The sequence below is a fragment of the Myodes glareolus genome, chromosome 18, assembly GCF_982192425.1.
Source record: "Myodes glareolus chromosome 18, mMyoGla1.1, whole genome shotgun sequence".
NCBI classification, from domain to species: domain Eukaryota; kingdom Metazoa; phylum Chordata; class Mammalia; order Rodentia; family Cricetidae; genus Myodes; species Myodes glareolus.
In genome coordinates, this window is record NC_142043.1 from 46,078,594 (window position 1) to 46,091,433 (window position 12,840).

The following is a 12,840-nucleotide window of genomic DNA, read 5'->3' on the forward strand; positions in this document are numbered from 1 at the left end:
AGAGAAAAGCTGTTGGATTCCCAAAAGAAAAGGTGGCAGCTTTTATTTCCTTGTGAGAAAATTTAAAACTCAATCAGACCTTGGCCGTGGCCTCCACCAGATCTCATTTGTGCAGCTTAGAGCTGTGGCTGCAGAAAGGGGTAACGCACACCTAAAAATTGAGGGCAGCTATATATAAAGTGTGGTGCGCGGAGCCTGGGACATTCCCAGGTGTAAGCACCGTAAACACCGCCCCCACCTCCACTCTCCTGCTTCCTGCCGCTGGCTGTGTAATAAAGGAGGGCCAGCTCTGCTGCTGAGAGATGGCAAGGGAGGCTGTTGGGAGCTTCCATGCAGCCTTCTGGAGTCCCTGCTCAGATCTTGTTTGTGTAGTTCTGGTTTGTTTTTTAGATTTGTATTTTTATTTTATGTGGTTTGAGTGTTTTGCTTGCACATATGTCCTACATGAATGTCTGTGCACCACATGCATGCCTGATGCCTGTAGAAGCCAGAAGAGGCTGTGGATGTTCTGGAACTGAAGTTACAGACTGCTCTCATCCGCCATGTGAGTACTGGGATTCGAACCTGGGTCCTAGAACTGGATCTTCTGGAAGAACAGTCAGTACTCTTAACCACTGAGCCACCTCTCCAGATCTTAGCAGGGCCTGTAATCAAGGTTTTCAGTTGTTGGCAAAATTCAGTTCATTTCCCTTGTGGGACTGAATCCCCCTTTTCCTGCTGGCTGCTGATTCTCCACAGGCAAATCTAACCATGCACCCTCTGACAGCATCCCCTTCTTCCCAAGTTGCTAGGGAGACTCCCATAGACGAGACTGGCCACGCCATCACCATTGCCATAGCCGTGTAAAGCAACCCATCTGCAGGAGCGCTGTGCCATATTCGAAGGCCTGCCCACACTAAACAGGATGGGCCTGTTTGGGCCACCTCAGCATCCTGTGTGCCACATCAGCCAGTGATTCCAGAAATCCCCACTTCTAGTTTTATCCTCTTTTTAAGACTTTTAAAACAATTATGTGGGGGCGGAGGAGCAACATATGTGTGTGTGAGGAAGTGCCCACAGAGGTCAGGAGAGGGCATCGGATCCCTGAGAAGTGAACTTGGGTCCTCTGGGAGGGCAGTACACACTCCTAGCTGCTGAGTCATCTCTCCAGCCCCGAGTTTTTTATTTGAAGGCTTCTAAAGATATGGACATTGTAACCAGCCTGAGCTATTTCATCATTAAAAAAATAATAATAATAACATGGAAGTCATAAAGTTTTAGTACTGGGAGGGAGTTTAGAGATCATTTTATCTAAACTCCCTCTCTTCTGCCCTTGGCCTACAATAAAGTCATTACCTCGGAAGGAAACTGACTTGCCCAGGTCCCAGCTAGAGTGGCACGAGGCAGCAGAAACTGAGGTTGGCTCGGAACTTCACTGCGGTGTTCTCACCAGTGTGAGGCACCCAGAAGGACCGGGGATGTTAGAAAGCAGCCTCTGGTGGAGAAGTGGCTCAGCCATTAGGAGCGCTGACTCCTTTCCCAGAGGACCTGAATTCCCAGCACCTTTGTAGTCTCTGACAGCCATCTGACAGCCAGTTGCAAGAGATCTGATGCTCTCTCTGGCCTTCTTAGGCAAGCACATAGTGTACACATATGCAGGCAAAACACCCATAAAATTATAATAAACACATATAACAATAATAATAAATAATATTTTTAATAAAAAAGAGGTTCAACACCTTTATGTGACAAAAGAAAGAGAAGAAAATTCAAAGCAAGGATCTCTCAGACAACCTAGACAGAGCACGGAGGTAGGAATGTCACAGACGTGTGTGGGGAAGGGATTACAAAGCCTGCCCAGAGAACTTCTGCTGATAAATTCCTGCAGTGTGTGGAAGGCAGCCCTGCACTTCAGTTCATGTTTTCATCTTATAAAAATACCGCTATGTGAAAAGGAGTGCTGGCCAGGATTCCATTCATCTACGGCAAAGTCATCAATTCTTAAAGTAAGATTACAGTGTAGGGAAGGAAGCTCAAACCCAAAATAAATGTTTGCTTTATGAGGCATTTCTCATACAAAGACCTGGTTAATCTTCCCAATTTTCAAGTTACTTAGCATTCTAAAGATTGATTCTGCCTTGACTACATCACTGCACATATATGATGGCTTTGTAAAATGAGAAGCACCCCGAGGGGGGGGATGCCTTAGGGACTCGTGACTGCTGATAGGAGAGAGAGAGGGAGAGAGAGGGAGAGGGGAAGGCAAACTGCCAACATCAAGGAGGTGAGGACAAAGTCGATTGACATTATATCCCACTGAGGAACAGACCAGGAAAGAGTGGCGACAAGAAGTATGGGCCAACAAGATGGCTCACTTGCTGCTAAGCCCCAGAACCCATGTGGTGAAAGAGAGTAGCAATTCCTACAATTTCTCCTTTAACCTCTACACACACACACAGAGAGAGAGAGAGAGAGAGAGAGAGAGAGAGAGAGAGAGAATAAAAAAGCTTTAGGAGCTGGAGAATAGCTCAGTACCTAGAAGTGCTTAGAGATCTTGCAGGGAACCTGGGTTTGAATCCCAGTACCCATATTAAGAGACTCGCCACTGCCCATAACTCCAACTCCAAAGGGATCTGGTGCCTCTGGCCTCAGAACACATGCACGCACATGCACACACACATGCATACACACATGCACATACTTGGAAATTAGATCCTGTCACACTGCTTCTTGGCGACTTCAAGGTTTACCGTCATTAGCAGCCTATGAAGGTGAGCAGAGTCTGTCAGGCCGTGTCAACCCGATAAATTTTAACCTACCTACAGCTTCAGTGTTAGACGTCACTGAAGCAAGAGGCAGAGTCCAACAAGGATATTGTTTTATAAAGAAGGAGACTGAAGATATTGTTTTATAAAGAAGCAGATTGAGGAGGAACACATTCAGCAAATCGCAGCCATTCTTCCCATAGAATGTGCACTCTATAGCTGTTCCAGGACGCTGTTTGCATTCTGGGATGGAATTCTCTCCCAGTCAAGGTGCTGGATGAGCCGAGCACAGCACTGTTTGCTATGTTACTGCTTCATGGAAAAGGGGGAAGAGAAAGAGTAAATCTTTTGTGTGCGTGTGTCTGAGGTGCTGCTGGCTGCCTCGGTAGTGAGGACACTACTGCACACAGCTGAGAGCCAGACCCCGCTCTACACCATTTGAACTCTGAAGTAAGTGAATGTATTCCCTAATCAGAAATCCATCTGATCAGGCATAGTGGCTCACACCTCTAATTCCAGGACTCAGAAGGCTGAGGCAGGAAGATCCAGGAATTTGAAGATAGGCTGGCAAGACCCTGTCTCAGTGTGTGTTGGAGGTTGAGGGAGTACGGCCTTGAGACAAGACCTGGCTTGTTAGGTACCCTTACGAAGAACGCTGACTGGCCTTTAATGAAATTCCTCCTGGTGTTTGCCCCCCACACCCCGCACCATATGTGCCAGCTCTCGAGTTAGGCCTTTACACCCTTGCTGCTTCCCGTACTTCGTTCACACTGACCCCTCCACCCCACCCTACATCACTCGCTCTCTCATGTGCACAAATTGAAAGCAATCTGCCTTAGCACTCATTTTGAGTTCACATATAAAATACACCCACCTCCTCCAAATACACAGTACTTCATATCGTAATTCATGTGGGTTAGCGCATAAGATATTTCTCCATCTTAATAGTGTACGTGCTGTCCCCGTCTAGATCAGGACTGTCCTGTAGCGTGTCTGTCCTCTAGTGTGTTAGCTGAAAACCTTGACTGCCTAATGGTGCTCCTAGACACGCTTGTCTGAAGCCAGGCATGGTGGTGGAATATGCCTATAGTTCCGGGACTCAGAAAGCTAATGTAGGCAGCTCATGGAGCCCAGCAGTTAGACCAGACCAGCAACACATCTATAATATTGTGTGTGTGTGTGTGTGTTATATATATAATATATATAAATATTAAAAACAAAAAAACAGGGGCTGGAGAGATGGCTTAGTGGTTAAGAGCATTGACTATTCTTCCAGAGAACCTGAGTTCAATTTCCAGAACCCACATGGCAGCTCACAACTGGCTGTAATGCCAAGATCTGCATATATAGGCGTATATGCAGGCAAAACACCAATGCACATAAAATAAAAATAAATATATTTTAAAAAAACAACTCTCGCCATTTTGCGATAAGGTGTGATAGGATTTTAGTGAAGCTAAACACAATACTGGACAATGTAATGAAACTTACAACTTAGGCTGAACCAGTGTAAGCAAGGGACCCATTGAGGCAGTCATCTGAGATGATGGCACTTGGGATTCAGAAAACCAAACTGCAGGTGTCCTTGGTAGCACGTACTATCAGGGAGCAGGACCAACAGAGTCACTTCTGACAGGCAGGCAGCCTGGTCACATGGAGGTGCCAGCAGCCTGCACTGTAGTCCCATGCAGAGCAAGGACATGGCCTCTTGTTGCTAAGATGCCGCCCTGCTCCTTCCTCCTTCATTTGTCAGCGCTCCCAAACACCGATCCCTTCCCCACACCTCGCCCCAAATCATGTTGAAAAGTGCGTAATAGAACTGCCGGAGAGTCTGGAAGATGTTAAAAAAAAAAAAAAAGGACGTGTGCAAGAAAGGCTCCTCACGAGTAGCGAGCCTTCCCAGGGCCGAAGCAGCCCCTCTTCCCCTACTAGACCTTGGCGCCCACAGGCCAGCCTTTCATTTTCTCCCCTGCAGTCCAACAGGGCATGACTTATCATGTGAACAACTCAGGACATCGCTGAAACCTCTGGGTCACCTTTCCGCACACCTTTGCAGGGGGATGAGACAAGAGTCCTTGTCCAGGCCACCTTTGAGTCTTAGCTTTTCATGAGGTATTGTTTCATACCCTGTTGAGCTGTCCCTTCAGCTGTGACATGCATTCCAAGGGCATGACTAGCAACCCTCACTGCAGAGAAAGTCGGATCTGCGGTTGGCGGGAATACCGCCTCCTCCCAGTCCTGGCTAGCACTCATCCCTGACAGAAGGCACTGACGATGCCCCGACTTGGCTTTTCTTTTTCTGGACTCTGTCCCTTTAGGATGACAGAGTTGGGAAGGAACTGGTACTGTCTGGGTAAGAGGTCAGATGTGTGTAGGGAAAGAGCAATGGGGTATCTTCCACCCTGCGGCCACTAGCCCTGTGACCATGGAAAGTCACCTCAGTTCCCTGGTTCTCCGCACCTCGTCACCTCTGCAGTCTCTTCTGGCTCCAGGATTCTCTGGGTCCGTGTGAATGTGTGAGTTTTATCACCCCAGAGCTCCCCTGGGAGGCCGTTGTGTGGTTAATTGTATGTAACCTCATTTCTGACACATTATTATAGCACATGACGTAGTGTGGACTTCTGTCCCCACGGAGATATCCAGTCGCAGACCACACCAGGCACCGTGCGGGTCCTTCCTGGAGTTGTCAAAGCAAATGGTACCAGATTTTTCAAATTTTCTTTTTTAAAATTTTATTTCTTGAGACAGGGTTTCTCTCTGTAGCCTCGGCTGTCCTAGAACTCACTTTGTAGACCAGGCTGGCCTTGAACTCAGAGAGATCCTCCTGCCTCTGCCTCCTGAGTACTAGGATGGCAGTGGTAGCAGATTTTGAGCTTCAGAATTCTACCGATTCTCCCCATCCCAATCTTAAGTGGACACAGGCCCCTGGGAAGATTATCAGAAGTGACATAGGTGATCCTTGGAAGCCTAAGCCCTCTCTTTCTTCTGGAACCTTCATTTCCATATAGGCAGATGAGCAACTGGACTCCCAGCACCTCAGCATTATTCCATGGTTGGGGGCGGGAGTGTTTCCTCTATTATAACACCAAAATAACCAGCACAGAAGACTTCTGTGACCTCAAAAAAATTGGAGGGCAGGCATAGTGGTACATGCCTTTAATCCCAGCACTAAGGAAACATAAGCAGAAGGATATCTGTGATTTCTGGCCAGCCTTGTCTACATAGCAAGTTTCAGTCTAACTGAGGCTACACAGTGAAACTCTGTCTGGAAAAATAAAAATAAAAACATGTAGGGATTTCTCCAGCATTCTACTTGAACCCACCCTCCCAATTTCGTTTTGATGTGTCTCCCTAGAGCTAGATCAGATCCTACGGGTTGAGGTCTCCACCCCCAGAGACTGGCCCTGGCCTTCAGATACTAACGAGTACAGCCTTCCTTACCAAGCTTCTGCCCAGCCAGTTCCTAGTGTGACAGGGCTCAGTTGACTTGCGAGAGGGACTCAAAGGACTCGGACAAGCGCAGAGGTTATTGGTTTGTTTCGGCAGCTCCAGCTGCATGCGGAGAGGTCGAGAGGAGCAGAGAGCTTCTGTGCCTTCCCACCATCCTCCAGGAACCCCCATGTGGCGGCAGTCCAGAAGCTCTCCAAACGCTGTGCTCTGAGAGTCTTAGGGGGCTTTGTTACACAGGCATGAGGGAATGACTCAGTAGCCTTTGGGGACCAACTCAGTGGGTTAGAGGGCTCAGCTAGAAAATCCCAACAAGACTTGGTCTTTCCTGTGACCAGGGTCCATCTTGAAGCTATCCATATGCTAATGGCACCAGTCTTCTCTTTGACACACACACGATGAACCACTTGGGCAGTCACAAGGATACTAGCTCTTATGTCAAAAAATTAAAAAAAAAAACTGTCTTAGTCACTTGTCTCACCTGTATGACAGAATACCTGTCAAAAGAAACTTAAGAGGCTGGAGAGATGACCAGTGAGTAATATAACTTGCTGTGCATGCAAAAAGACCCGGATTATAATTTGGCTGGGCATAGCCAGGCATACACCTGCAACCCCAGGACTGTGGGGGCCAGAGACAGGACGATTGCTGGGGCTTGCTGGCCACCAGCTTAGCTCCAGGTTCAGTGAGAGGCCTTGCCTCGAGAGAATAGGGAGTAATAGAGCAGAACATTCAGCATCATGACGTCACCCTCTGCCTTCTGCATGGACCACAGTCACAAACACACACATGCAAAAGGAAAGCAGGGAGAAGGAGGTGGGACTTTACTTTGGTTAAGCTTGAAGGTACAGTCTATCGTGGCGGGGAAGGCATGGTGGCAGCGTGGAAGGCGTGGTGGCAGGGAAGGCGTGGCGGCAGGAGTTTGGGCCAGCATTGGCTCCACCATCAGGAAGCGAGGGATAGATATTTGTGTTCAGTTCACTTTCTCCTTTTTCTTCAGTTCAGGACCCCAGCCCACGGGATTATACTGACTACATTTGGGTTGGGCCTTTTCATCTCAACCCAGTAACATCCTCACAGACATGCACAGGGGTTTGTTTCCATGGTGATTCTAAATACCAGCAGGTTTCCAATGGAAATTAGCGATCACAAGAGACCAAGTATGTGTTTCAGAATCACAGTCACCAAATAGGGGAAGCCAAGAGTGCAGTACCAACAGCAATAGACCCAGGAAAGTTCAGGTTGGCCGGGGGGGGGGGGGGGGGTTCTCCTCACTGTGGTTTAATTAGTGTGATTCAGACAGGCCAGAAACAGTGTGAATGAGCCTGCTCTCCAGAGCAGCTGCCAAGCACTTGGCTTGTGATCTGCTGTCATCCCACTTGTCCCAAGAGTTCCCAACTTGACAGCTCACCAGCTAGTTGGTTTGTTCTGCCCTGTTGTGATTCATACCCTGGGGGCCTCTCCAAGGATCCTGTGCTGTGAAAAGGGCACCCCAGCAAGACTGTGCCCATCCCCGGGAGCCACCGTGACTTAGCCCGGTAGTACGCAGACCATTAGCGCCCCCTCCAGGTGGGATGGGGCATAACCTGTGACCACCCTGTAAGGGGTAGCCTTTGTAAAGAAATGTTCTGGCTGCAGCCTCCAGGAGTCCCTATTCTCCAAGCACTTAATACCAGCCTAATGAGCTGCGTGATGGAAATTGTCAAGAGCTCTCGCTGACATCCTGGGATACTGCTTACTGGTTTGTTAGAGCAGAGTGCTGTCTGCATGGGAGAAAGACGAGTCTTAGAACAACAAGATCGGCAAGGCGTTCTACCCTGAGAGAATGGAGACTCGGGAGCGAAGCAGAAAGGCAGTTGTTAGAGCAGATGAAACACTAGATTGATGTAAAGTGCAGAAAGTGGTACAGCCAGCAGAAAGCACACTCTAGCACACACGAGGTTCTCAGGCCCTTCGCAGGACTCCTCTGTGGCCATGGAGGGAGGTGCAGTGGGCAGCAGTGTTTGAGAACACCCACTCTCATCCCGTTCTCCCTGAGCAATATCCCAAAGTCAAACCTTAGGAGATCTCCCCACCAGCTTTGGCCATTTTAGCTCCCCTGGCAGTTCCTAGTCTCCTTACAAACTGCCTTTTGACCTCCTCCTCTTCCTCTTTCTCCCTCTTCTCCATTCAGTTGAGTTAGTAGCCATCAGTTCTCCCTACAAGACTCAGTTTCTCAAGCTCGGCACTGTAGTTCTGTTCAGCCCCAACACGTGGCACATGAAAACTTACCACAGATGCTTCTGCCTAAATCTTTTTGTTCCAAAAACATCGGCCTCCTTCACTCTAAGTCACAGACTTGGAACGAGGGTGATCTCAACCATGGCCAAGGAGGGAGACACTGGCGCTTCCCACCTTCCTCAACAGCCCTATTCCCCCTCGAGCTCGAGATTTTGAATACAGAGGCAAAGCCATGCAAGAGCCTGAGTTATTTCCAGATACTTCCACCCCGTTCATCACCCTCACACTCTAAAATAAACACCAATAAGACGCCTCTGTGTGCCAAGCAACCTCAACAGCCCTCTCGCGGCATCCTCTGATTTTGAATATGGGAGAAGTAAACCCTAAACTGTCAAGCCACTCCATCAGGGTGGAACCACAGAGAGCCCTGTCTCAATGACACCTAGCTCGGTTCTGTGTCTGCCGACCTTTGGGGGCAGGGTGCTGGATAAATATGGAGGTGACAGATGCGAAATGAGAAAGCAAACTGGTGAGAGGAACTGATGTTGACGTCTGAAATAGCAGAGGCGCACAGATGCCATTGCTGGTCCATAGGCTGCTGTGGTGTCTAAGCTAATGGCTGCACAAGTTAGTCCATACACAGAACTCCGTCCTTTTCATTTTTCATTTTCTTTCTTTTTTTTAAAATTTATTTTATGTATATGAATGTTTTGCCTGCAAGTATATATGTGTACCTTGTATGTGCCTGGTGCCTAAGGAAGTCAGAAGAGGGCTTCCGGTGCCCTGGGACTAGAGTGTGTTTGCCTGGGAACCACCATGTGGATGCTGAGACTCAAACCCAGGTCCTCGTCAAGAGAAGTCCGTGCTCTTAACCATGGAGCCGTCTCTCCAGCCCCTTCTCTCTCCAGCAAGTTTCACTTCTCTTTGGGGTTGACCCGTAGGCAGTAATGTGACTGATAACCACAGGTAGGCCAAGTGAGAGGGATGACAGCGGAAATTGCCTACTTCTTCCTGGCTTGTCTTTCGCGGGAAACCAATTCCACATGATTGCCATATTTCATCATAAATGTCAGGAAAGGAAAATGGCAAGAGAAGAGAGCTTCTCTACTGAGGTTAAAAAAAAAAAAAATGGTGTGTTGGTCTAGTGAGGCCGAATGCCCTGCTCCTCCAGGACTACAAGTAAAAGAAGTGCTCGGTGGAAACTGTCTTTGTGCAGCTCAGTTAGCCTTGGCCTCTGCCTCCTGCTCAGCTCCTGAGTGCTGGGTCCTGTACCACGCGCTCTGCTCAGCATCGTGAGTCCTTCCTTTACTTCACACCTCTAACTCATAGCAGCAATACAAAAGAACAGACCCTGAAGGTCAGGCAGTGGTGGTGCACACCTTTAATCCCAGCACTCAGGAGGCGGGGCAGGCAGATCTCTTGTGAGTTCAGGACCAACCTGTTCACAGAGTGAGTTCTCGGACAGCCAGAGCTATACAGAGAAACCCTGTATCGAAAAATCAAAAATAAAAAAACAGACCCTGAGGTATAAGGGTAAGTAGTCTTGGATAAAAATTCAATTCTCATTTTCTTTTCTTTCTTTATTTTCTTTCTTTCTTTCCTTTAATTCCTTTTTGCTGGACATTGAGACTCAAGCCCAGGCCTGGCACATGCTGCCCAGGCTCCGTCACTGCACACACATGGCCCCCTTGGATAGTTCAAGCCTGTCTCAGTGCCCTGACACGGTCTTGAGCTTTGGTTTTGGATTTGACACAGGTTCTCACTGTATAGCCCTGCCACCCTCAGATTCTTGACTCTCCTTCCTCACCAGCTGCAATTACAGATGTGCACCCCCACAGCTGACCTCATTTCCTCAAAGATGACCTCAGTATAGTCACCAAGCTTTGCGTGGGTTAGCCCCCATCTGGAGAAAGGAGAGTGGAGGTATCTGTCAGCGCTAACCGAGCATCTTTCTCCCCTCAGTGACCATGCAGCAGGTGGCCAGGACAGTGGCGAAGGTGGAGCTCTCAGACCACGTGTGTGACGTGGTGTTTGCACTCTTTGACTGCGACGGTGAGTGGGGTCGTGTGGGGTGTGGAGGGTGAGCCGGGCCTCCCTGTATTCCCAGACCCTGTTTGTAGTGGGGCTGTTGTCTATGCAGCAGCTTGGCCCTGGCCCTGTGAGCTTGAAGATACCACCCTGGGCCCCAATTTGTGTTTTCCACTTCCTTGGGGTTTTTTTTCTAGTTTCTTTTTGTCATGTTGAGATGGGATCTCATTATGTAACAGCAACAACAACATGAGGGAGAGAGGGAGAGAGAGGGGGGGAGAGAGGGAGAGAGAGGGAGAGAGAGAGGGGGAGAGAGGGAGAGAGAGGGAAGGAGAGAGAGGGAGAGAGAGAAGGAGAGGGAGAGGGGGAGAGGGAGAGGGAGAGAGAGAGAGAGACACCAATCCAGCTTGGGGAGGACATATAAGCCTAGATCAGTAAAGGTTCCAGGGTCAAGGCTAAAAAGAGTAGGATGGCCAGGCAAAGAGCAGCGGCGACACCGTCCAAATGTCCACACCCTGAGAGGTCCTAATGCCTACTTGAAGTTCTCCAGCAACCACACTGCTCCCCTGCACCCCAGCATCCTCTGTTTGAACCATCGTAGCACTTACCCCGTCACTGATGTCCCGTGTCTCCCGCACCCCGGGAGTGTTCCCTGGACCAACACACAAAGCTCATGCGCCCCTGTCCTCACACAGGACCTGACTTCTGCTCTAGTCTCGGTGTCAGTGGCTGTGGTTGGAAACACAGTGGAAGGACAGAGCAGCTCACCCTAAGCCAAGAGAGATGAACCTGGCTGAGTGTGTGCTGGGCTGCAGAGCCCACAGGGTGTGAGGGATGGGATTTTCTCCCAGAGTTTCTACTTACACCTCTGTTTTTCCTCATCCTCCAGGCAATGGGGAGCTGAGCAATAAGGAGTTTGTTTCCATCATGAAGCAGCGGCTGATGAGAGGCCTGGAGAAGCCCAAGGACATGGGCTTCACCCGTCTCATGCAGGCTATGTGGAAATGTGCCCAAGAAACTGCCTGGGACTTTGCTCTGCCCAAATAGGGTCCCGCTGCCTGCACCCTAGCACCTGGACCCCTGGAGCTGCCCTTCATGCTGCTGCTGCTGCTTCTGAGAGTAGTGCCCCCCTCCATCTTTCTGGGAGTGACCTCTGGGCTCAGCGGGCTTCCCTCTTCACCCTTCCCTGACCCAGTCAGCTGCTACTAGACTTCAAGTTGGCAGCCAGATCAAAGGTTTTTAAAAAACATGGAGAAGTCTTCAAAGTGGACACTTTAGCTCCTTCAACTAGTGCCCTATGGATAAAAAATGCAGGGAGACCTCCCCTCCCGACACCCACCAACCCTGGGGAGCACCCACCCCTCCAGGCTCTCTCACTGTGGGTTTATCTTAAGAACATGCCCTGCTCTTCTTCCTCCTGCTGTTCCTAAGCTGTAAGTTTGAAAATACTCTGGCAGGCAAGAGAAAGTCTGTGAGAAATGATAATGAAGGCGACCCTGGTGCCCTGAGCTGGCAGGAGGCCTGGTTGGAGGATCTATGTCAGAAACGGCAACTCCAGGGAGGCCTTGCGCTCCCAGCAGAATTCCAGAGTCAAAGAAACTGCCTCGTGGTCCTCGGTGCCCTCGTTTCCCTCCAAGGCTCCCACTGTCACTTTCCCAGACCCAGCTCAGCCCATCTGCCCTGTCTAAAACACTCGTAAAATATCACTTTAATTATACCAGTTTGCAGTAAATATCCCCAAGAATTCTTGCGTCCTTTCTTTTGGGCCTCTCCTCTGGCCCTTTGTATTGTTCCAATGCGGTAGACCCCATTCTCCTCACCAGAGACTGCGGTGTTCTTGTCACTGGCTGCTTGAAACGGACACAAAGTGAGGGTGCTTGTCGTTAGGTGGCATTGTCCCAGCCCAGTTGGAGTACTGTTTCATTTGGAACTGGAATACACAGTCCCTGACAAGAAATCTCCCTGGGGATAGACTCTAAGCATCCAGAATGGTGGGCCTGCATTTTCAGAACCCTGGCAACAATGGCCTCTGCTAGACTTGGCTCTACCACTCGGTGTGGTATTGAGCCAGTCATTCCCCGTCTGTTCCCTCAGCTGTTAAAGGGAAGGTTGAGCTGAATGGACCCTCAGATCCTTCCCATGAGCCTCTGTTTCAGCTCTGCCTCAGTGTGGCCCTCCACCCTAACTCAGAACACGGCCAGGGGTTATGGGGCAGCAAGAGGACTGGCAGCTTTGTCTTCACCTTCACAGGAAAGCGAAAGGCGATATTTCTTCCAGGGCCTCCCTTCCAGGCGGCCAGCTTGGCTCTCCACTGAGTCCGCTGCTTCCTGCCTCTTAGGCGCCCTGCTCTCTCCACTCTGCCTGGAGTCTAAGTCCAGGCTTTGCAGTGCTGGTTGCTCTT

General features: G+C 49.5%; 1 protein-coding gene across 2 annotated transcripts in view; it reads left to right on the forward strand.

Moving 5' to 3' along the window:
- Micu1 (mitochondrial calcium uptake 1) overlaps positions 1-12,183 on the forward strand; it is a 153,096-nt gene extending 140,913 nt beyond the window's left edge. For both annotated transcript variants that reach the window (XM_048451741.3, XM_085679665.2), the window contains exons 11-12: positions 10,374-10,463; positions 11,329-12,183. In XM_048451741.3, the coding sequence (XP_048307698.1) occupies positions 10,374-10,463; positions 11,329-11,486 (248 nt within the window). In that variant the 3' untranslated portion in view covers positions 11,487-12,183. The remainder of the gene's footprint in view (positions 1-10,373; positions 10,464-11,328) is intronic.
- The last annotated feature ends 657 nt before the right edge of the window (positions 12,184-12,840 follow it).